Source organism: Crinia signifera, chromosome 8 (genome assembly GCF_055691185.1).
Source record: "Crinia signifera chromosome 8, ASM5569118v1, whole genome shotgun sequence".
Classification (NCBI taxonomy): domain Eukaryota; kingdom Metazoa; phylum Chordata; class Amphibia; order Anura; family Myobatrachidae; genus Crinia; species Crinia signifera.
In genome coordinates, this window is record NC_139224.1 from 133,608,261 (window position 1) to 133,634,585 (window position 26,325).

Below are 26,325 nucleotides of genomic sequence, written 5' to 3' on the forward strand. Positions count from 1 at the left end.
TGATGATCAAGTGCCTTTCCATAGGAGTGCCACCGGTGAGGCCTGGCAGGAGATCATGTTGTCATGTCTGGGGAATAAGGACTGTGAACCAGACACCAGTGCCCCCTCTGGACACTCTGAGAATGACCGCTGTGGGACTGACCTGGCCTATGTCTATTTTGTGTCCTTCATCTTCTTCTGTTCTTTTCTGGTAAGTCTCCATATACATCTCTAGTGGTCAATAGGAAGTTTTCTCTGTCAGGAAAATAACTGCTTTACGCAATATATTGTGGCGTGATGTACACCTCAAAGTTCATACATCCGCCCCCAGAGCCTTCCAGAGCTACTGAACACAGCTCAGAGAAATGTAGCAGCCATTACCTTGCCTGTGCAAACTATAAAGAAGAACGGGTACTGGAAAAATGTAAAGCTGTGTTGCTCCAATCATTGATTCACTGATATATTAAGTGTTGATGGTCAAATGATGTTTAAAAAAATAAAAATGTGTTAAGGTGCCCATACACGGTACAATTATTGTATACAATATCGCATTGCATCTCATCTCATTGCATAGGTTTTGCAATACAATGAGATGAGATGAGATGCGATCTAGTACAAAGTATGTGCAGCACGTACTGTTCGAGCTGAGCAATGTGTGACGGGAGCGCGCATCTCATCGCACCCAACAATTGTACCGTGTATGGGCACCTTTAAGGTGCGATGGTTGCACCAGTTATACTTTTTGTACTGTGCGATGAGATGCCCGCGGATCGCACAGTGCAAACGCACCATTTAAGGTGCCCATACACGGTGCTTTTAGTACTAGATTGCATCTTGTACAAAAAGCATACAATGTGCTACAGTACTGTGCTTTTTGTACTAGATACGATGCAATCTAGTACTAAAAGCACAGGCTGCACAGACTTTATGTGCTGTGCGATGGTATGCCCACGGGAGCGCGCGTCGCATCGCACAGCATTGTACCATGTATGGGCACCTTTAGATAAGTTTTAAATAGATTTTCTTAAACTAAATCAGTGGTTGCCAACCCTGGTCCTCAAGAACCCCCAACAGTTTACATTTTTCAGGTCACCCGGCAGGTGCACAGGTGCACTCATTACTCACTGTCACATTTTAAAATATCCACAGGTGCAGCTGATTATTTCACTTGTGATTCTGTGAGGAGACCTGGGAAAGGTGAACTGTTGTAACCACTGAACTCATTCACTCCAGACATCCACCCCCTCCCCTGACCATTTCTGAGCATTTATGAGGGAGGGGCGTCACCTGAATTCATCCATCTCCAGCCACAATAAAAGTCAGTTTAGTGAGCAGGACAATGGGGGGGTCCTTTGCCAGGACGGCAAATATACACAGCCTAGCGAACGGATCTGAATCAGGCCCTAGGATAACTGCAGACACCTCGCTAGTCTCCTATGGTTTGGTTCCCATCACTACCTTGACATCCAATGCGGTGCGCAACATGGAAAGGTGTGTGACTTTCTAGCATGGTGTATCACCCCAACCCTCACTTCTGTCACTCCAGGGGTCAGGGCAATGTTGGCTTCCCCCAGAGATTGCTGAGGCTGCATGGCTGGCACATACACAGTGACAGTAGCCGGGCGTTAAGCTGACCATACATAAGAATGACCTGCATATGCAGGTTGCATGATCAATCGAAAGAGCAATCGTACTGTATGTGCTATAAAACACATCCGATCTGTTTACGGCGTCAAAATCATGCGTTCAGGCCTGATTTTGTTCTGCTGTATGGCAAGCTTAACACATAGGGGTATATTTAATGCCGTTGTCGAGCGGCGGCGAAGGGGGCTTTGTATGGGGAAGATGGCTTTTTTTGGCGAGGAAAAACCATTCTCCCCATCCAACCCCCTCGCCGTATTTAACGTTCTGGGAAAATCCTCGCCGTCAGTGGATGGAGAGCATTCCCCTAAACGGCACAGTTTGCCGCAGTTGAATACTGAGGGCAAGCTGTGACTGCGAGCTATTGACACTGCTTGCCGACATAGCTCGCCGACAGGGCATTGAATATGCCCCATAATGTTACAGTGCAGCATCTGGCTCCTGGCGCTGGGCAGGAGTCGGCATTTTAGCAGGTGACACTTAAGTGCAGCCAGCACCCCCGTTGTGATGCTACGGTTACCAAGGTAACTGATAAGAACATATTGAACCCACCTAACTGTTATGATATACTGTATAGAATTAGTCATTTACAGTATGTGCTGTACTGTATCTTACTCATCAAGAGAAAGAACGTACAGACACTGATATACTTATGGTGGGTTTCTAGTGATGGTGGCAAATCAATAATACTCTGTTCTCAGTTATGTATTTCTCTGATTGTAATTATCTATTTCAACATGTGTAGATCTTAACCAATAGCATTCTAAAGTATATGATAATTGAAATGGTGTTTGCCTCTGTCTTCCTCCTGCATCTACGGGATCAATGCAGCCCGTTGATAGTCCAGTTTTATTAAACACTTATACTTGGTACTGTAGCGTCTACATGTAAATCTGTGGACACACTGTGCAATTTGCACTAGAGATTTTGACTATATAGTTAAAATCGCATAGCACATAGTGCACATCGCACCAGATCCCGCTGCATGGCCCCGCGGCATCGGAACCATGTGAGACTGGATATAATAGAATGAACAGTCATTTGCCTCATTAGCAGATTAGAGAAAAGCAGACACATTTATGCAAGCAGTTGTCCTAGTTAAACAATGTTTGCAAAAACACAGAACACATTCATTTTTTGAATTATTTACGAAGGGATCACGGAAGTTCAGAGAGACGTTTGTGACATGGTTAAACAGATGCTTCATTAAATATGTATTTGTAAGACAGTTAGTATTAAACTTTAAATGTTAGTAAAAGAGGGAGATACAATTATACACACAGGTATTGCCCATTCCCGTTCTAGCATACAGTATGTCATAAATGTATTTCGCATTCAGTACCATTACTGTAAGTATAGGGGACCCATAACAGCTGAAAAATGTCTTCTATTCCACTAAATATGTCTTATATTGTCCTTCTGGATGCAGAATGTTTTGGTAAATTAACTTAATGTTAGAGGATTGGGAATGATTCCGAAAATTAATTGGTGGGTGTTCTTCTAAAGCATAATTGCCTACGTATTTTGTCTCTTCTCTGGGAAAAGCCAGGAGAGGAGATGCAGCAGTTTACTTGTGACTGTGACATCATTAGGCCCCATTCGTAATACAGGAAATGCTGTGATTTGTGGGTCTTCGGCCTCTGAGTCTGCACTTTATTCCCGTCCTGCCCGCATCACTAAAAAATGTCTGGGATGCGGGCAAGTCGCCTACACTTCCAGGTTTTCAAGTCTATGGCAGCTTCCGGAAGGGTTGGAAAATATGCTTTAAAGGGCAGTTAAGTCATTATGGCCGGGCTGGGCAACACCGGCCCTCCAGATGTTGATGAACTACACATCCCAGCATGCCCAGGTTTCAGCATGGCCACATAGCAAAACTAATGCAAAGCATCCTGGGATGTGTAGTTCATTAACATCTGGAGGGCCGGTGTTGCCCAGCCCTGCATTATGGGGTATGGAAATGTCTAAACCTGTATCTAAACCGGTTCTGGTTGATAAATCTACAGTGTTTAGAACTTTAGATCAGGCATGGCCAACTGCGTCCCTCCAGCTGTTGTGAAACTACACGTCCCAGCATTCCTTGCCATAGTATTAGCATGCCCTAAAGCATAACTGTGGCAAGGCATGATGGGACTTAGCAGTCCCAACAGCTGGAGGGCCATAGTTTGGACAAGCCTGGTATAGATAGACAGTCAATAGGTTTCCCCAAAAGCTTAACATGCAATAGGTCGACATTGGAAAAAGGTGGACAGGATCAAAGGGTCCACATAAAAAGGTTGACAGGGTCAAAGTGTCGACATGAAAACTGTCAAAGGGTCAAAATGTAGACATGAAAAAAGGTAGACACGTGACAAGGTCGACATGAGTTTTTCATGATTATGTTTAAACAAGCTTGTTCTTACTTCACCATACATGTCAGTGTCAAGTTAGAACATAATACATGGCCAAGGGGTTCATGTTGACAGATGGGGTCCATATCAACAGTTTGAACCTTTTTCATGTTCAAATTTTGACCCTGTTGACCTATTGCATGTCAACGTTTTGGGGTCGACCTATTGACCTGCTTCTGTCAGAACTAAATATGACAAGGGTACATCTCTACTGTATGTTGTAATACTCTGAGGTTGTGCTAAAGGTGCCCATACACTGTGCAATGAACTCTGTGCTTATAGTACTAGATTGCTTTATATCTAGTACAAAGAACATACACTGTGCTACAGTGCTGTTCTTTTTGTACTAGATACGATGCAATCTAGTACTAAAAGCACAGACTGCACAGACTTTATGTGCTGCGTGATGGAAGGTGCACAGGAGCGGGTATCGCATCACACCTGAAAAAATGCACCGTGTATGGGCACCTTAAGGCTGGAGTAAGTGGACTGCAGGTCTCGAGGTAACACACATGCTGTACAATCAAATTAATCAATTATGAATGTGTTTGTACACACATATATATATATATATATATATATATATATATATATATATATATATATATATATATATATACACAAAACAGGCAATGTCCGGCACAATCCTGCAAAGAACACAATAGTACTTGGGTGCCTCCAATCAGAAATAGACAGTCCATATATATATATATATATATATATATATATATATATATATATATATATATATATATATATAAAATATTGGTACCAATGCACAATATTGTTTTTTTGTATCTTCCTTGCGGTGCTCCCGTCAGGCACATATAAAAATTATATGGTCCAAGTCCATAGAGTTTTAGAACCAGGGCACTCACCAGACAGCAGTTTTAGTTATTTATTTCTTCATGTCAAAAAATCAGATCCCATCCCAAAGTGCACTGGTGTAGGATTCAGATACACCATGCTGGGTCCGAAACGTCGGCTTACTGTCTGATTTTTTGACATGAAGAAATAAATAACTAAAACTGCTGTCTGGTGAGTGCCCTGGTTCTAAAACTCTCTCTCTCTCTCTCTCTCTCTCTCTCTCTCTCTCTCTCTCTCTCTCTCTCTATATATATATATATATATATACATATATATATATATATAGTACTTGTTTAGTTTCACTGTGGCCGATATATCGGATGCCATATCAGTCAATATATCGGCCGATCTGATGCGGTCCAATTCGATTTTTTACCTGTTCATTAACCCAGTATTCACTATATATATACAGATCCAAGAAAGGCAGCACCCAAGAGGCGGTTATCAGATGCAATAAACAGTCTGTATTTAGAAGACTAGCTTTCGGGGTGTGACCCCCTTCATCGGGTACCTGTTCATTAACCCAGTATTCACTACGCATGGAGTTGATTTTATATAGTGTGGCGAGCGCAGCGAGTTCGAAGCGTGGCGAGCCGCCGCGGATTACTGCGCTCGCCACATTATATAAAATCAACACCATGCGTAGTGGATAGTGGGGTTATGAACAGGTAAAAAATCGCATCAGATCGCATCGGCCGATATCGCATCCGATAAATCGGCCGCCGTGAAACTAAACAAGTACCATATATTAGACTCTAGTCTTCTTGGATCTGTATCTACTAACTTGCTCGGGCAATTGTGCAAACAGACCCATTTGGTGTAATGCAGACTGCTGCCAACTACAGTAGTGGTGTTAAGTTGTACATCATATTTGCACAACTAAAGCAACATTGCATTGCAAGCCTACACTGACCACTGGGGCTGGCAGAACTTTGACGTGTGCAACTAAATAAAAGGTACTTATGTAGTATCTGGGCTGACGATTTTCTGATTGTATGCCTTAAGGGCCCCATACATCAGCAATTAATTGTGACAATTTTCAGATATGGAGATGATTGCCACAATTAATTTTAGATGTGTGGGCTCCCCCTTTTGGCAATCCCAATCAAAATCGCCAATCGATTGCTTAATCAGGTTTTTAAACATGTTTAATAATCTGGTATTATCTGCGGATCTTTTTTATATGTGTGGGCATTCCCAATTCATCTTCTTCATCTATTTACATTGAACAGCTGAAATGACAATCGATTGGGCAATTTCCAGATATGAAGATGCAATCTTTAGATGGAAAAATCTGCAGATCACTGAAATAAATCTGTAATGTGTGGGCAAAGTCAGATAGATTGTAAAATCCATTTATCTGGCCAAAAAATCCCTGTATCTGGAAATCCATAAATTGTGATTGCTGATGTATGGGGCCCATTACCTTAAGGCATACAATCAGATGCGATTCAACGCGATTTTCGGCAAAATCGCATCGAATCGCAAAAATTTTTGTATATGATTCAATGTTAACAAGGTCCTGTTCATTTCCCCACTATCCAAGTGGGCATAGAGTTGATTTTATAAAGCGTGGCGAGCGCAGCGAGCCCGAAGCATGGCGAGCGGACGCAGATTTCTTAAAAAGTATTCTGTGTCCCCTCGCAGGGCTCGCTACGCCACGCTTCGGGCTCGGTGGCTCGTTACGCTCGCCACATGCCCACTTGGATAGTGGGGAAAGGAAAAGGACGCCTTTTTTCCCATTGAATCTATGTTAAAATGGACTCAGACCATTTTAACATTGAATCCTATGGAAAAATCGGGACCATCGCATCGCATGCGATGTGATGCGATGCTACCGACCCGACCCGATTTCTAAATCGGATGCCCAGATACTACATAAGTACCAAATTAAATATCTGTGTGAAAAACGTTTATGATATAAATGTCCAAGGCCAACCTGGTGGTGGTGCTCCTGATGACGGTACTGCCGCTGGTGGTCATCCTGATGCTGGTTCTCCTGCTGCAGATGGTCTTTGTGTCTTATTTTTACATTGTTTTCATAGGTGAACTACAAGAACCAGCTGACCCATTAATGCCCTGCATGCTGGGACTTGTCCCAGCATGCGGGGGAGGCCTTCTGGGACTTGTAGTTCAACTGTGAAAACTAATGTTTTTAAAATATTTTTTTTTTATTACACCATGAAAATCAGCCCAACACCCAGGGGTGCCAGGGACACCCCCAGGTTTCAGTCCTGGAAGGGTAAAGCCTGGGGATGGACTCCTTTATTGGTGGAGTCCCCACTCCCCCAGGTATCCCATCCAGGGCTGACCAGCCAGGGTCATCATGCTCGGTGCTAGTACCAGGGGTACCAGGCCCCTGATGTGATCGTGATCCGATTGCGACCCGCACCCACTACAATGGTCGTTTCTGAGATCCTACCTGCAGCAGGTAGGATCGCAGAAAAGACCGAACGACCCGCGGGGCCGCGGATCGGGATTGCATCAAAAAGGCAGCGAAATGGCCCAAAACATGGCTGATTTACATACATTCAGTCGAGATTGTATCTAAATTGGCTATTTTTGGGCCATATCGAACTTGTGTGTACCCCACATTACTCCTGGCTTACTCAGCGCTGCACACAGAGAGAAAACCATTCCATGGTGCACATGGGCAGGGATTCGCTTGTGTGGGGCGGCGTAGGATGGCGTTTACCTGATCGCTGGACTCTGAAAACCCTCGGCCCAGTGATCAGGCCTGAATCGGGCCCCATGTGCAAATACCCCAGTGCCATCCAGTGACTCCTACGTAGCCACAAGAGGATGTGTATCCGTTTTGCACACACAGCCCACAGACCCATTGTTATGCATTTGTCTGACTCAGAGGGGGAAATTTACTAAGATGGGTATTCTACTTCACATGTGATGTTGCTATGGGCAACCAATCAGAATCTACTTATTTATTTATCACCCTCTAGAAGATAGTAGACAGGATCTGATTTGTTGCCCATAGCAACATCACATGTGAAGTAGAATACACATCTTAGTAAATTTCCCCCTAAGACATGTTCAGGGTGAACAATTACCAAGATGTGGCTGCGTCGTGTCCTCTGTGATTATAAAAAAAAAATGTGTTAGGCTAATTTGGTGATCTGATGTCCCCTGCACCAACCACACAGTAATAATGTGTCACTATTTACACCAAACACTAAAATAACATTAATACATTATATTAGAAGATTTAGACACAGTAATTTGGCATCAGTGATGGTCACCTATTTGTTTATATATATATATATATATATATATATATATATATATATTTATTAATTAGTAAATCAATTTAAGAACTGTATAGTGGCAAAGCATGAAGATCCATAAGTCCTCAACCATCTGGGGGTGTCCCATGTACAGTATATACCATATAATCACACACTCGTAAGTAACCATAATATGAATAAAGACTCGGAGACATGTATTTGGCAGAATAAAAAGGTGGAATTTATTTAAAACACATTAAGAATATTCAGATATGTTTAATGAACTAAAGTTTGGTGGCAAAGGGGCCTATTCGGGAATCAGTGAGAAGAGTGTAAGGGTGAGCCAGAGGAGATGTTACCATGGCAACCAATCACACTTCTCCCCTCTTTCACTGCTTCATGAATAGCTCCCAAAGAAATTAAAACTTAAATGGATGATCTGCCAAAAAAAAAAGTAAAAAAAAAACAAAAAAACCTTTTGTTTAATTGAATGCCAATTAGTCGAATTAAGACAAGCTTCAGGGCCAATCAGAAGCAATATAAAGACACATGAGGGGAAAGGGGGTTGGGGGAGAGAAAGGATAACACAAGTAAAACTCGGCAAGAGGTGAACCCAAAACCCTGCTGAGGGACTGAGGAATTTGAATTGTTGCCAATTAGCCAAATTTAAATGAGCCAAATTAAGTCCGTCAGTTCAGGTAAAAAAGGTAAAATCCCTCAAGACTTCTGCTGACAACAGCAGCAAGTAGCTAATCCCCGAGTAGGGTAGACAGGGGGAGACAAGACAACAAGGACACAACCAGCTGTAACAGTACTTACGTCCTCGGATTTCCTCTAAAGATGACGCAGGAAAAGTCTGCTCAGGCATCGGGAGCGGCACAGGGGGCAGATGGTGTTAATGTCCAGCCACTGTGTCAGGCATGAGATGTGGAAAACATGCCTGCAGGATGTGACCGCCACTTCCTCTCCAATCCGAAACTGGGAGATGCAGATGGGGCAGGACTCTACAGCGCCTCCTTCTGTAAAGGTGCATCTCCTGTAGGATGGAAGGCGGGCAAGGATGACTACTGGTCTTCGTGCTCCTGCCACTGCTGGTGCTCCTGAGGACGGCACTGCTGCTGCTGGTGGTCCTCCTGATGTTGGGGCTGCTGCTGATGGTACACCAGAAGATGGTCTGCGGCGCCCTGACCGTAGCCAGGAGGTGTTCGGATATGGCCCAGTTCCAGTTAACTGGGCCAATTCCCTCCGGCTCATCGTTGGTGGTAAAATGCACCAAAGGTGCAAAAAAAAGAAGAAAAAAAAAGAAAAGAAAACACAGGTGTTAATGTGCGCTGATCTCTCTGATCACTGTGATAATACCTGGAGTAACCGCTGTAAAAACTGGTTCTCTCTAGGGGGGTCTATTTTTCTTGCACTCACCTCTGCCTCTGCTCAAGAAATGACAGTGAGAGGCCAGTGCACTGAGGTTTTATACCTGGCATGTGGCATGCGGGCGGCAGTTGGAAATGGCAGTTGGTCTCTCTGCCCCATAGCCCACATCATCTTCCCACTAATATTACACAGTAACTCATTTGGGGAATCAGTGGGAAGTGACATATTAGTGTTAAGGAGTCACCACAGAAAGAGCAGGGTGGTTTGGGGCATCTACTGAAGCCATCTCAGTTCTGCTGCTGGGCCCAGTGGTTTTATCTGTCATTGCTGCTGCCATCTCTGCTCCTTCTCTGATGATCTCTGTGATCACATATACATGTTAGTAGGTGCGGATCCTAAAACGTATTCCTCACAGGAACAGCAGTATACGTATTAGAATATATATTGGGGGGACACCACAACAGTGACTACAATAAACTGAATAAACTATAGAAATGAACATTTATTGCCAAAGACAACTACTGCAGCCTATCACAAAATACCTGTCTGCATCCGCTTCATTGTGAGTAGCCCGGTCGCTGCTTATTTTGACAAAGTTTAGCCTCATTTTTGGAGCTTTAAAGATATTGGGTCTAATTCAGCCGAGTCGCTGCATAGCAAAATATCAGGCAAGACTTTTCTCCGCTGTTCTGCGCATGCATCCGCAATCCCTCAAACTGCAGACACATTCTGAAAAATGGGGTGGTGATTCGGCATTGGGAGGGTGCAGTCTGGACAATGGGGGAGTATCTGGACCATTTGCGGGGCTGTACGCAGAGGCCTACTTCCTACCTTTGTAGCTATGCTGCGCAGGCTGGAGGCTACCTTAGTTATGCCAACGCTTCACTATACCGCATTGTGGGGGGGGCACGGCATGTGGGGCAGCCTTGCCCTGTGGTGTAAGCCACCCCCCTTCCTGCATGCTAGTGAAAACAGTTGAAGTTTTGCAATTTTGCAAAACTACAATTATTGCTGAATTAGGCCCAATGTGCACCTGACGCTGCAGAGAAGCTGCTGCTCTGCTCCCAATATTGTGATCACTGCAGTGTCACCCCACCCAGCAGACCCTCCAGTATATATATATATATATATATATATATATATATATATATACTAATAGTTTAGAGAACACATTAGGTTTCATTTTGGGGGAAATATTATCCCATCTCTGGACTCAGATGTATTATCTGCAGTGTAAGGGGTAATGTCTGGTTATGAGTATGACACTGTCCACCTTGCAATACCCATGGTATGCGGTCATTCGTCAACATGAGGAAGGTCGACATGGATTGGGTTGACCACTGAAGGTCGATATGCACCAAGGTAGACACCTCTTGAGGTCAACAAGGGGTTAGGTCGGCTGGGTCCTTAGGTCGACACATGCATTAAGTCGACATGGGGTTTTTCACTTTTTTTTCCAGCCAACATGTGCAGACAGACGTATTTCATGCCACTAGGGCATGGAGGGAGAATAATAGAGTGTGTCGAGCATAGCAAGGTACCGTGCCCGGAGCATGGTGAGCGCATGTGAGCCTTGCGTGGGGACACGGCGCAACATTACTGTTGACCATGTCGACTTTGTTGACATTGGGACAAAAAAAGGCAAAAAAAAATGTCGACCTTCTGACTGTTGACCTTGCTCATGTTGACCTAATGCATATGTCGACCAATTTACCCTGTTGACCTAACCCCATGTTGACCTTGGTGCATGTCGACCTTCAGTGACCCATACCTATACCATGTACTTTTAAAACCGGCACCTACCAATTGTTATTCCTCTAGTGCAAAGGTGGATTTCCCAAAATGTAACCTAGGCACCTACCTAGGGCCCTGCAGGCCCCATGGGCCCCATAAAGATATCTTGGCCATCCAAAACTTTCCCAGAGGAGCATTGTGTGACTACAGCTGTGCGTGACCTCATGACATCACATGGGCCTACCCACAGGCCCAAAGTCCTTTTGATGTTAATCAATAGCCCTTTTTAATCCCCTGTACAGTATCTGGGCAATCGGTTTACTTTAAATGTGACACAGATATTAAGCCTAGTTCCGAAAGACCTAGAGCCTGATTCAGGTTTGTACGCAATGCCGGTGTTCGCGCAGCTGAGCATTTATCGGTAGACTGTGCATGCGCAAAGGTACTGTATTGATTCTGGCTGCAATCAGCAGCAAAATTATAGTGCTATGGATTGTTGGCGGGAGGAGGGCCCCAAATCAGTATTTGTTTAAGGATCCATGAGGTCTACATTCACCTCTGTTCCATATTGCATATGGATAATTCACAGGGTGAGTTTTCTTTCTGTCTATGCGGAAGCTAACCTCTTGCTGTCATCTGGAAATGTGCAGATGAGCAATCAGGTTTGAATCAGGCCCGTAGGGGGTGATTCAAGGTTGGCTCGGTAAGCAGCGATCTGGCTGCCGGATCTGGCTGACCAGATTTTCCCAACCAGCCAGATGAAACAATAGATCTTTAGGTCTATGCCCAATTTAACCGTCTCTTAGCAAACCAGCAACCTGTTACAGGCCATGAATCAGATATGACAGGTATGCCAGAGGCTGCTTCTGTAATCTGGTGGTGGGGGCAGGGCCAGATTAACAATAGGGTGGGTGGAGCTGCAGCTCCAGGCATACGCATAAAAAAAGGCCCAACATCATGACACAGGCAGACCCCAGCTGGCCAAATATAATAAGTATTAAAATTAACTTTCTGTTTTTCACACAATTATGAAATGTTAGTACTTTTATATATTTAGGAAGACATGAGGGTATACTTGCTTACCCTTCTGGAATGGCAGTGAGGCTCCCAAAAATCGGGTCCTGCTCCTGCCCCCCCAGAAAGGTGTGCAAGCCTCCCACATCCTGCAGCCCCCTTCACCCTAAAACAAATACTGGATGTAGCGGGTCTGCGGTGAGGGGGCGGGGAACCCTGGGTAATAGTGTATTTGGTCTACATGCCTACATACCATTGGCCTCACCTCCTCCACTTCTCATAATAGGCCCGTTTAAGCTCCAGGCCCATTAGGCCCTTAAACTGATGGCGGTAGAAGGAACATTGATACCATACTTTAATATGTAATAAACATTTTGTGGAGTGCATTTACTTTTATTCCATACCATATGAACTTGTGAGTTTAGGTCTATTGTTTATGAAGATGTCCAGCTTGTAAGTGGTAGAAGTGTAACAATGGTTTTTCTGTGTGTTATCCTCAGATGTTAAATCTGTTTGTCGCTGTCATCATGGATAACTTTGAATACTTGACGAGAGACTCTTCGATTCTGGGTCCTCATCATCTGGATGAGTTTGTTCGCATCTGGGCGGAATATGATAGAGCAGCATGGTAAATTACCTCCCACTTTTTTATTCTTGAACTGAGCCATGTAAAATTCATAAATATGGCGTAAAAAGATGATGGTTCCACAGATAGATTAAACATTCTAAATAATAAAAAAAAAGGTCTCCAAGATACTCAGATTTATCATACAGGACACTTGTTTTCTGGGACATCCTTTTTTATAAAGCTGTGCTCCATTTTGCTAACGGAATTGAAGACTTCCATTTGATCGATTTCCTGGCCTTGCCCTATTATACAGTATGCTCCAGGGTAACATGTGATCATTGCAGTAACTGGGTTTGATATTTTACTGCCCCAGGAGCTCTCATGGTGCAGTCATTGAAGTTGTGGGGGGGTTGTCCTCTGACCATAGAGGTATCTCCAGCTTCATGGTTCTGAGCTGTGCTCTGATTAACATGCCTGTGCTTCTCTTCCAGTGGCAGGATTCCCTATAAGGATATGTACAAATTAGTCCGAGTCATCTCGCCTCCGCTCGGCCTAGGAGAGAACTGCCCCTACAGGGTGGCATGCAAGGTTTGGTGCCCAGTCTCTCAGCCCTTTCCACTCAGCAAGGGCATAGCTTACCTCTACCTCCCCACCTTTCCTTTCACCTAACTGTCCCTTCCCCTCCACCGCTCCACTACTGCACCATGCAAGGGACCTTGGGCTGCTGCCTCCAGGTTTAAATATGGACATTGACACCCATCCCGATAAATCAGCAGCTGCACCCAAGCTAGTCCCTGGGACTCCACATCATGCCAATACTAAACTGGGGGGTGGGGTCATGAGATATAACACTGATGTAACAGTGAAGAGAGGTATGCACAGAAGAGTTGACTATAAGATAGCATAGATCAGTGGTTCCAAACTCTAGTCCTCAAAAATCCCCTTTAGATAATATTTTGAGTCTGCGGCTAATTAATGACCCAACAAAAAAAAATAACTTGCCTTAAGTCAATAGAACATGACCTGCTGGGGGTACTTAAGCCCTGAAGTTGTGCACCACTGACATACACAATTTGCATAGTGATTATGCCTACAAGTTAAGCTGTCTTAACTCCCCTGCAGGACTCTGTTAAAGGGTCATGTTACACAAATCATTTTTAAGGGACCAAAAAAGCTGGCGATGTTTTGGATCTGTTGATGGAAACTGGATTTAATTGTCCAAAATTTCCGCATACACCAGAGGTCCAGGGCTACTGGTGTTGGGAGGCAGCTGGTTGACTCTAATCTGCAACTTAGCATGAACTGAAGAGACTTGCAGGAAGAATGCATGAAAGCTTTCCTTGTATGCATTGTTAGCACTGGTGCATGCTGGGAGCTACACCACACAGCCAGGAGGAAGCAACTGCAGGTTCCCTATCTTACAACCAATAATTACAGCTCCACCCTCCGGTCACGTTCTAAATGTCTAGGAGGGATACACGGCTCCTCGAAAAGTCAGCTCAGTAAGGGCAGCCTGGCGTAAGTACTGCAGACTGAGTGTGGAGACGTGTATCTGGGGGATATACTGTACATGTTTGCAACTTCACCGCAACACTGAAGTAGAGATTAAAAAAAAAAACAGAAGTGAAGAATTTGGTGTGGGGGGAGGAAAATCTGATTATGACTTGAGTGCGGTATAACCCCACCTGAGGGTGAAGACATTTATTAACCCCTCCTTTTTTTCTGTTTTCCCTTTTCTTCCTTGTTTCCTGTGTGTTTTACTGGGGCTTTTTTTTGCTTTTTTTTTTTGTAATGTTTTGTATTTTGCTGCCCTGGTTATGCTGTATCTCTTTGTTCCTTCATTGCTCGTTCCATTGTCCTCACCTCACTCCCTCCCACCTTCTCTGGATCCCACTGTCTACAACTAGTGGCCGCATCCACTATCCAGAGATGTATGAAATGCTGACACTCATGTCACCACCTTTAGGCCTTGGAAAAAGATGTCCTAATAAAGTGGCTTATAAGGTACAGATCACCCTTATTGTAACCGGATCTAGCTGAAGGCGTATACCTGTTTTGTAAGGTTCATTGTCTAAAAATCATCAGATAATGGCAAGAAAAGTCATAGCAGGGGAATCGGTGTGCATAATAAATGTCTAATAATAATTATTAGCGAACTGAGAACAAAAATAATTCGATGGAGAGCGACCATCGGCCACGCAGCTGCATGCAAGAGATTGTGTTAGCGTACACTCCCCCTTGAATGCTACCTAGGGGATTCAGGCACCATGGGGGGCAGCCGTTCTGTCGGGTGGTGGCCGGCAGTTAGCAGTTCGCTAGGCTGCGAACATACGCAGCCTAGCGAACAGGTGTGAGTCAGGCCCTTAGTACATAGAACCCCATACTACATAGAACCACCATAGAAGCTTATTGGCTTGTACTTAGGACCCTTTTTAAAAAAAAAAATGTCTAAAAATGACATGCAGTGCTGCCAACTTTGCAGTGCTGCATGCCAACCAGAATAACCTCCTTTATCTTTTAATTTTATCACTCTTCAAGGCTTAGGAAATCTAAGGCTATTATATGGCCCTTATTCAGATCTGATTGCAGTACAAATTTGTTTGGAAAATGGGCAAAACCATGTGCACTGCAGGTGGGGTAGATGGAACATGTGCAGAGAGAGTTAAATTTGGGTGGGGTGTGTTGAAACTGAAATCTAAATTGCAGTGTAAAAATAATGCAGCCAGTATTTATCCTGCATAGAAACAAAATAATTCATACAAATCTAACTCACTCTGCACATGTTACATCTGCACCACCTGCAGTGCACATGGTTTTGCCCATTTTCTGAACAAATTTGTACTGCGATCAGATCTGGATAAAGGCCTACAGTATATGTAGTACACCGACTTCCTGTATATTAGGTTCGTTTTTACGCTAAAAGACCAATTATCACAATATGTATGATAAATTAACAGTGTAGAGTTCAAAACAAAAAACAGTAATTAAACAGTAATATGGGAGATGACTGAAAAAGTCACACCTCTAAAAATAATAGTGCCGTCATTACATTATACGTGCGCTCAGTCTGCTCCTGATTTCCTACCTTGTAATGCATAGTGACCACGTGATAGTGCGCTCAACTTCCTGTGAGAAGACGCTTCGCTCCAACCGCGGTGGAAAGATCCATCCCATGTTAGGTGCAAGAGATCCAATATGGACGTGAACAGGTCCTGATGCTCCAGACTATTTTTGACAGAATAATTTAATCAATATAACCAAAACATAAAATTAGTTTTGCATTTGACCCTATATTTTATTACTGCTTTTAATACAGTTGACCTCTAATGGTTTACTCTGAATGCTTCGAACAGATGTAGCCATGTTGATCCCATCTATTTACTCCCATGGCTCATAGAAACGTATTGAGCGGCGATATCGCAGCATGGCAAATCCACACTGTGGGTGTGAATCTGGCGTGACAAATGGGAACAAGCAGTGGCGATCTAACGATGAACGTGGCTACATCTGTGTATCTGCTATGTAGTCTAAAAGCCAGTATTACAGTATCAGACAAGCATCCCTTTAACGGTTCTGGGATAGGGAGTGGACCACCAATGGTGGACAGTGACTAGATCGACACCTATAAATGGACAACATACCCTAGGTCGATATTGACAGAAGGTCATCATTGGCATGGTCGACACAAGTTTTTCCCGTTTTTAAGTCTATGTCGACATGGACACCATATAAGTGTCCCCTTGGATGGCTCGCTGCGCTTTCTATTCTTTGGGCACTGTCAGGGCAGCTGAGAGGAATGCCAGGCCCCGGTAACATTTGGGGGCGTGGCCTAAGTGTGGGGTGTGGGCACCTCCCGCACTTAGGCCACACCCCAAAAATGTATAGAGGAGGGTGAAAGAAAACTCTAAAACTGTAATCTCAGCAACAGCAGCACACACCTACAGCATGTGCTGTGCTGTCAGCAGGCTCAGCATGACCTCTTACGCTGTCAGTAAGATGATCATGCTGAGCCTGCTGTCAGCACAGCACATGCTGTAGAAGTGAGTGCTGCTGTTGCTACCCAGGAGGGACTGAGGGGGAAGGGAGGGGTTGGACCAGGGCCCCTGCGGGGCCCCTCCAGCAAGCCTGGGCCCGGGTAATTAATACCCGCTCCCCCCTCTCTCGGCTGCCTTGGGCACTGTGCCTTGCTGTTCTCTTTTGAATGGTAAAGTAGGAACCAAGTTGGTCTATACAACAACATCATGTGTTGACCTTCTGTTAATGCCGACCTAGGGTATGTCAACCATTTATAGGTGTTGACCAAGTCACTGTCAATCATTAGTGGTCCACATACTACCTAGACATTGTCGACCCAGGGAGCGGATTCCCCTTTAAGGTGCTGGTTCTGGACAGTTCTTTGCCTTGTGTATACGTTCTCCAGCAGTTCCGACACTCCTCTGGGAATCAGTTGCAGTCACAGTAGCCTTGCATGCTCCCTCTATAACACTCTCTTAGGTACACGTGTATAGGGTGGCGCTAGAGCTGGCGAGGGAAGCTTGGGGAGTGATGTTTCCATTCTTGTTCTGTGTATGGTGTAGTGATTATGTGCATATGTGTGCTTGTTTGCTTTGGGTCCCCTTGTCGATATCCCATATCTTGGGCACCCGGTGTTTTTGTACAGAGATTGGTCCTAATGAATATGCCGGTAACGGAGGACATGACAGTACATTTCACATCCACCCTCATGGCTCTGATCCGGACCGCACTGGATGTAAAAATAGCCAAAGGTAAGCATTTATACTATGCAGAATTATTGGGAATAGAACAGGCTGATGTATATCCCTATGGGGTCAATTTACTAAGATGAGAGTTGTATCGATGATGGGATGTTGCCCATAGCAACCAATCAGATTCTACTTCTTATTTATTTAGCACCTTCTAGAAGATAATATATAGGGGGACATTTTCTAAGAGGAGAGTTCTATTTCACACGGGATGTTGCTATGGGCAACCAATCAGAATCTATGTCTTATTTATTTAGCACCCTCTAGAACAGTGGTTCCCAATCTGTGTGTCGTGACACCCCTGGGGTGCCTTGGGGTGATGAGGACCTCGGTTGGGGGGGGGGGGGTGGTTTGGCACCGGGCAAGACTCAACTGGCTCCAATCGAGGGGGGAGAGCTGCTTCCAAATGCCGCCCTCCAGTGGCCGGTGCCCTAGGCAAATGCCTAAAGCTGCCTAGTGGTGGTGCCGGCCCTGGTAACATCCCATCTGCAATAGAACTCCCATCTCAGTAAATATCCCTCTGTGTCTATGGTCTGTCTCACATAACAGGCCATTAACTGCTGTTCACTTAAATGCTTTGGTTAACAGAATTCATTATTTACAAATAGAACATTTAATTAATGTATAGGTAAATTGGCTGGATTCCTTGTGTCAATCACTGCTTGATACTTATGGGATCTATTTACCCTACATATTACAGCTGCAGTGTTTTGTAATGTACAGTAACAGGAAGATGTTTCCAATGGATAATAAGAATGTGAATATTCTCCCAGTGCTTCATGGATTATACTGTATATCAGCAAACTATAGGAAATGTGACTCTGGCAGCCAGGGCTGACATAAGGAATTTTGGGGCCTGGGACTCATTTCCAGTCTGGGTCCTGGGCCCCTCCTCCTCACTTGACTTACCGTAACCCGGCTCCTGCTCCCCCATCTCCTCTTCCACTAAGCTGCAGCCCGGAGGTTCCGGAGCGCAGGCTTCTTCAACTCAGGATACTGGTGGCCAATTAAAATGCAGCACTGGCTGGGGAGCCAATCAGAGCTCACGTAACGGCAGTCGTTCTGTCTGCCGGTATGCGAGCTCTGATTGCCTCAAAAGGGGCCAGCGCCCAGGACAGCTGTACCCACTATAGGACAGAAGTTTATTCCCATTCTATTTAGCACTAAACATTAACCCTTTGTGTGCCAACATTGCTGTGAGCAATCCTCAAAATATCCACTAAAAATGCCAGCATTGCTCACAGCGACTGTTCTTTTAGTATGAATAAATACAAATACAGCCAAGTCCATTCACTGAAGTGTAGTTACTGTAAATATTGCACCCAAAGAAAGAACAGTCGCTGTGAGTGGCGCTGGCACTTTTAGCGGATATTTTGTGGATCTCGAATAGGCACTCAAAGGGTTAATAAAAAAGGTTTGCTTGGCAATTTTCACACCTATTTTGTCAAATTCCCTTGGCGCTCAAAGGGTTAAAAAAAAAAAAGGTAGGCAATGACCCTGTCTAAAGACAGAGAACTATACATATATACTGTATGTTCAATATATTTTTTTAAATAAAGGACAAATGTGCATTTTTTGCATCCTCCAGCAGAAATGTTGTACTTGCGGATGCTGTTGGTAGGTGTAGACAATTATTTCATATTGTGGCACCTTACAGGTGGAGCTGACAGGCAACAACTGGACTCAGAGCTGCAGAAAGAAATACTATCTGTTTGGCCAAATCTCTCCCAAAAGATGCTGGACCTGCTTGTGCCAATGCCACAAGGTGAGGATATTATTTATTTATTACCAGGTTCTTATATAGCGCACACATATTCCGCAGCGCTTTACAGAGAACGTTTGAACATTCCCATCAGTCCCTGCCCCAGTGGAGCTTACAATCTATATTCCCTACCACATGTACATGCACACACACAGACAATCTAGGGTTAATTTTGTTGGGAGACAATTAACCTACCAGTATATTTTTGGATTGTGGGAGGAAACCCACGCAAGTACGGGGAGAATATACAAACTCTGCACAGTTAGGGCCATGGTGGGAATCGAACCCATGACCTCAGTGCTGTGAGGCAGTAATATTAACCATTACACCGTCCGTACTGCCCCGATAAGATATAAGGAGCCCCAATAGGATATAAGAAGCACTAAGGTAAAGTGAATCTATGGATTCAGTAGCAGATTCTGAGTTGGACCTAAAGTGGCTGCTTTAGCGGGATTCTTCAGAACCGGATTTGCTACAATTGTTGTCTATAACAGGTGCAGAATGTGCGCATGATGCGCTGTGTGCTGAACTTGCTGACTCCATCCTTACAATCTGTCTGAGTCACACTGACCTTTAGCTGTCCTCTGGTACCATGCCCCTATTCAGTGCTGGCCAGTGTATTGAATATGCTCAGTGCCCAGTTCCGTTGTGCCTCGGGGCAGTTGGCTTTTGGTTACCGTGGGAGGTCCTCTTCTCTGGACTTAAATTTTAGGAATGTTAGAGACCCACCTGATTGGGTCACCTGGCTGTGGTAGGTGGCCACATATTTCTTTTTTTGCCAAAAGTATGCAAGAACCATTATTTTACTGCATTTGAATAATACTATGATTGTGCTGATGGCCAGTGTTCTTAGAGGGATATTCTGGATGATTCCCTCGGTTGCCTATACGCATCCTTGCCAGTAAACCTAACCCCACCTTGCGAATGCTGGCAAGCTGTCACACCATTCACAAGGCGCGTTCCTTCGCAATGGCTGCGAATAGATGTTTTGCATAGACATCCATTTGCAGCATGCAGGGAAATGCCCACATCATTCGATGGTCACTGACCATCGAATGATGTGGAACATGCACGCATATGTAAGAGTGGTCTGAGGCACCCTTACATATGTGTGCACGTTTTGAGGGAAATGGGAGGGCAGCTGCCCGCCCCCGTCGGCCATGTCATGGCCTCATTAGCATAAGAACGCCCAGTGCTCTCATGGAAACGCCCATAATATGCTGGGCGTACACATATGCTAATGAGGCCGCCCACCGCCCCTCTCTGCCCCCGCCCGTTGTCCTGGGTGCATACCCTGCGTATGCACATGCGCAGAAATGTGCAGTAACAAAACATCGGTCCCAGTGCGAACGAGCGGCATTTGTGAACAGACCTGAATAAGGACCATAGTGTCTAGTGTGCGCATCTACATTTTTACTTTTTTTGTGTGTGTGTGTGTGTGTGTGTGTGTGTGTGTGTGGTTCATTGGCATCCCTACATGATGTCCTAATATAAATGTATCTAAAATGCATTATTACTGTTGTATGTTGTTCACAGAAATGTAATCTAATGGTTACTATTAAGCATATTCAGATAACAGGCACTGACTGTGCCGCTCATCACATGTTATTATGCTAAAGTAACAGGGACATTAGACAGAAGAGCTGGTGTTATAATGAAGTCATAGTAAAAGTGTCTGGAAGACATCCAATTATCTAGACAGTGACAAAAGCAGACTTGAGCTTCTCTGCTGTCATGTGTAGCCTAAATGGGATAAATGACCAGTATGGGTTTTTTATTTCACCTTTTATAGAGTCTGATTGGCTGGGGCCAGAACGTATCTTTGCTATCAGTCTTTGTCTCCTGCTTATAAGCATTCTAATAGTTTTTAGAGTGAGTGATATTGAGCAGTCTGCAACCAGTCAGATTATACTCACAGCAGAATTTCAAGAGATGACCTTGTGTAAGGCAGAGGGCGGAATACTTTCTACAGAGGTAATGTCTTGATGTGACGGGGGGGGGGGGGGCAGTAGTAATAAAGGCTGCTTTCACAAGAGGGTGTAAGGGAGGGGGCAGCTTCCTAGATACACACAGAGATGTTTATTTATCTCTGCGCACATTGGGGTGATTTTCTCATGCACATTTATGTTCATGTGCAAACCCCGAGAGTGAATGGCTTTGGGGAGTTTCACACGTTTGCTTTAGATGGGGCGGACGGGCGCGGATATTGGGCTGGTGCATGGGAAAGCCCAGTGTTTTATGGATGTCCCCATGAAAACGCCAGGCGTTCCCCTGAGAACGGAGACAGGCAAATGCAAATCACATGACATCAGCACCCGCGCCCTTTTTTTGTAGATCTGCGGCTGAATGAAAGTCACATTCCCATACCTCCCAACTTCCGTCCGGAGGAAATAGGGACACGCCCGAAAAGGGGGCGGGGCGTATGCAAATGAGGGTGCAGCTTATGCTAATTAGCCGTGACCTCATTTTCATACGAGAATAGACGCTGTGCCCATGCGCACAGCGTCTATTCTACTAGATTGGGGGGTCTCCCAACTGCCACCCCCCGCAGCGGGACAATGCCTGCCGCGGGTGGGACGTCGGGACAGGACCCGAAAATCGGGACTGTCCCGACGGAATCATGACAGTTGGGAGGTATGCATTCCATCGCATGTTACCAAGGGGATGCGGATAGCGCTGGTGCGGGGAGGGGGGGGGGGGGGAGGACAGGGGGAGGTTATTCATCAGGGTGGCACTTACCCACTCGCTAGGCAGAAAATATACCCTGCCTAGTGAGTGGGTCTGAATCAGGCCCATAATGCAGCCACATCTGTACCTGAGCACTTGTATGCACATATATGACCATATTTATACGTAGCTTAGAGATAGGTGGATCGGTTCTGTCGATTCATGTCCAGAAACATGAATCCACCTGAGTCTTTTGGAGCTCCATAGATGTGAGCTCCCATGAAGCCCTGGCTAAAACCCGGTAGCCATTTTGTTAACCCGCTCGGTGTCTGGCCTGCTCGTACTGTATGTATGCATTCATACTGTAGCGTAATTCTGTGTTTAACCAGTGTAGCGTAATGAGACGCGCATACAGCAGTGCCCTTACACAAGTGTAACCTATGCCATCACAAGCTCCATAGATGTCGGCTCCCATGAAGCCCTGGTTGAATCCCTGTAGCCATTTTGTTAACCCGAGATTGGCCTGCTACGATACGTACTTTGACCATACTGTTCACTTATCTCCGTAGCCCGTGAGATATAGCGTAATGAGACGCACGTCTATTCAATAGTATTTTCTGAGAAAAAATCTATTTAACATACTCAACAGTACGGTATTGTACAGTAAATTACTTCTTACACTATAGTGCATTTCAATGGACACTTCACGCACGCACCATGCGGATTCTGTTGCTATAGCATTGCATTAGACATCTGACACATGCACAGTGTTGATTTTAAAAGTGACGTCTGGTGGATGATCACTAGTGTTGCACTCATGCGGTAACGCCATACACCATGCTGTGTGACTTAGGGCCTTATTCAGATTGCATCTGTACTGCGCACATTTGCACGCAGTACCGATGTTGTGCGTCTGCGCATGCGCAGGCGTGTTTCTGTGCATGTGCAGGCGCATGGTGCGTGCACCCACGGCGACCTTTCGGGTCGCCGGGTGCACGCACCCATGGCAGCGAGGGGGGGGGGGGGGCGGAGATGGGCGGGGGGCGCCGGGCTGCTCCATTAACATATGGGAACGCCCAGCGTTCCATGGGCGTTTCCATGAGAACGCTGGGCGTTCTCATGGTAATGAGGCAGTGATGCGGGTGTGGGGGGTGGGTAGCTGAAATCACCGGATGTCAGCTGCCCGCCCATATCACGCCAGCGTGCACGCATATATACGCAACTGAAAAGACACTTATATATGCGTGCACGCTAAACATCATTCGATGGTCGGTGATCATCGAATGATGTGGGCGGACACCCCAGCAAAGCGAATGGATGTTTATGCAAAACATCCATTCGCTGCTGTGCGGGCGAAGCCGCACTTTGCTGGGGCGGCGGAGGGGGGGGGGGCGTGCGTTCGCCGGGCGGGGTTTGGTGGACTCGCAAGGCTGCGAATTCGCAGCCTTGCGAATCAACCTGAATAAACCCCATATTGCGTTGCCGCGCCGACTAGGCGCACTGTGCTGAGTTGTCGGGACAAACGCTGTAGGTAGCATAGATGACGGTGGCTCCATATGTTTGTTATTAGAAGCTCTTTTGTAGAAACCATCTTGTATTATAGGATTGGTGGTCTCTTCGGAGATTAAATAGAATCTTATGTATTATCTGTCATTTTATCATTTTTCTGTTATAAAACCAAAATGTGTGAGAGGGACAGAGTCCCCCATGGAAATCTACCCCTTCTATCCCCAGCAATTTAACTTCACAATATAAGAAACACAGGTCTTCCTCGGCATGGAAGGAATTATATTTTACAGTACAGTGAAAGCCTCATCATTGGCTGCGGAAATAGAATTCTGAGCAGTATCAGCTCCCCCAGCGATGTCTAATTCTATGCACTGTGATTTAAAGCGCAGCATGTTTTAATGCAGTGTGAAATTAGCTGCGGCTCTCCGCACCTTCGCTTGTTTGCGTGCTGTGTCAGACTGACAGCCAGATATGTGAAAAATCACTTAAGAAGCATAAAACCTGATAAGTTTCCTGTTCTTGCCAGAATGTCGCTTTTGTAATAATTCATTGAAATAAAAATCCATAAAGGAATTTAATTGGCGTATAACCCAGGTTTAAATATGAAATAAAGTGCCGATTTGTGAACAAAAGATGCTCAGCGTTTGACGAGACGGCCCGAAGAGCTGATAGCAATGACATTCCACGTTAAGTGATATTCTGTACTTTCCATTTTATAGGGAAATTGTTATGTATAAGACTCAGTCGGTACAAGAGTGGGAAGTGACTTTATTCATATTAACCTTTTACTGTTGTTTATCTTCAGTCACTTGTCCTGATAATGGTGTCTCCGGATAGGGTGATGATGTCACATAGACCTTGGCTTATTGTGACACTCCTTTTGCAAAGTTTTCTTTGCTAAATATTTGGCTGCTTCATTGACTGTACGGTGGCCAATCCCGGGATGGGGATCAGCGGGATCCCGGGATTTGGCCCCAAAATGTCCTGGTTTTCAATCCCGGGATTTCGGGATTAGACTGCGCATGCTGCCCGGCTGTCCCCGTCCCAGCGTGCGGCCTGCGCAGCGTGATTAGGTCACAGGTCACACTGCGCAGGCCGTAGCACTACACCCCCACCGTTGGAACCTGCTCACCGCCGGGCCTCCCCCAGCCGCCGGCCTCCTCGCCGAAGTCGCCTGCCGCCTGCTCCCCAAAAGTAAATGTGTGGCCCCGGCACCTGCTTGCCGCCAGGCCACCCACGTCATACCCGCCTCCTGTCTCCGCCCCGCTGCCACCTGCCCCCTCCCCAAAACTCAGTTAATGTGGGGGCACAGGGGCAATTTTCTTTTAGGCATGCCAATCCCGGGATCCTGGGAATCCCCAGATTGAGCATTTTTCAATCCCGATTCCCGGGATTGAAAAAATGCCCCCGGATTGGCATCCTTAATTGACTGCTACCGTGCCCACTTTTATAAAACGCCCGTACAATGCGCCTGATTCGGACATGCTCCGAAAACTCGTAGCCCAGCCAGTAGGTAATGGCTACACCGCCCCAGGTGAAATCCCGGTCATGTGCACTGTTGCAAATGCATTTGCAGCCATGCACATGAAGGAAAAAAACATTTGGAATCACCATTGAATAGTTTTCTCCTCTGTTCACAGCACTGAGTAATATCTAAATTACTCCGTGCTACGAAGGCCATCGGGAGAAGGAAGCCGCTGATGTCATCAGCGGCTTCCTTCTCCCGATGGCCCTCCCTCTCAACGGCTGGGAAATGCCTGCATTTTCTGGGGCATTCCCAGAAAATGGAAGTTTACCGCCCCCGAACGGCCGCAGGGTTTTAAACACCCTGCTAGTTGTCAGTGAAGGCTATCCTTCACTGGCTGTCATCGTACGAACAGCTCATGCATGCGCACCACGTACTGTGCACATGCGCGGCCATTCAATAATCGCTCCTGCTGCGAATTCGCATCAGAGCACACAGGTCTGAATCGGGCCCAATATGCTGCCTGCAATACAAGAATTCTAGTTGCATTGCTCTGTTAAAAGATTGCCATCTATAAATGACAGTCAAAAAGTTGACACATGAAAAAGGTGGAAATGTACTAGGTCGACATTGACAAAAGATTGACATGCAATAGGTCGACAAGGTCAAAATGTCAAAGCAAAAGCTCAACATGGAAAAGGTCAACGCCCGAAAAGGTTGACGTGAGTTTTTGCTCAATTTGTGGGTGTCAATGTCAACATCTGTTGATATGGACCCCCAATTAGTGCAAGGTGTACCCTCACATGGCTTGCTTTGCCCACCATGGTTTGGGCCGGGCTCCTCACTCTACCATCCACGTGGCTACAATTGAGAAGAAAAGTATGAAGGACTCATGTCAACCTTTTGACATGAGTCCTCACATGCCTTGTTTTGGGCTCGGTGCCTTGCTATGCTTGGCAGATTATTATATCTCCCTTTATGCCGACATGGATGGTGAAGTAGGAAGAAAATATTCATGAAAAAGTCTTGTCTACATGTGTCTGGCTTTTTCATGTCGACATTTTGACCTTGTCGAAATGTTGACACTGTCAAGTTATTGCATGTCGACCTCTTGACCTGTCAAGCTATTGCATGTCGACCTTTGTGGTAGACTTATTGACTGTAAAATATAAACCAGGGATGGGGAACCTTCAGCCCTCCAGCTGTTGTTGCAATAGTTTTAGCATGGCAAAACTGTAGCAGGGCATCCTGGGATTTGTAGTTCAACAACAGCTGGAGGGCCGAAGGTTCCCCATCCCTGATCTAGACACTGTATATCTACCAAACAACTACTATATTGCTGGATTCTGTTCTCGCAGA

General features: G+C 45.4%; 1 protein-coding gene across 6 annotated transcripts in view; it reads left to right on the forward strand.

Annotated features, from left to right (window-relative positions):
• Window positions 1-26,325, forward strand: part of CACNA1E (calcium voltage-gated channel subunit alpha1 E) — a 643,532-nt gene that overhangs the window by 595,988 nt on the left and 21,219 nt on the right. For 4 of the 6 annotated variants that reach the window (XM_083157188.1, XM_083157186.1, XM_083157189.1 and 1 more), the window contains 5 exons: window positions 25-190; window positions 12,733-12,860; window positions 14,708-14,804; window positions 17,461-17,566; window positions 19,221-19,328. In XM_083157188.1, the coding sequence (XP_083013314.1) occupies window positions 25-190; window positions 12,733-12,860; window positions 14,708-14,804; window positions 17,461-17,566; window positions 19,221-19,328 (605 nt within the window). Of the gene's footprint in view, window positions 1-24; window positions 191-12,732; window positions 12,861-13,291; window positions 13,389-14,707; window positions 14,805-17,460; window positions 17,567-19,220; window positions 19,329-26,325 lie in introns of all 6 variants that reach the window. The other 2 variants (XM_083157191.1, XM_083157187.1) reach the window with 1 other exon arrangement.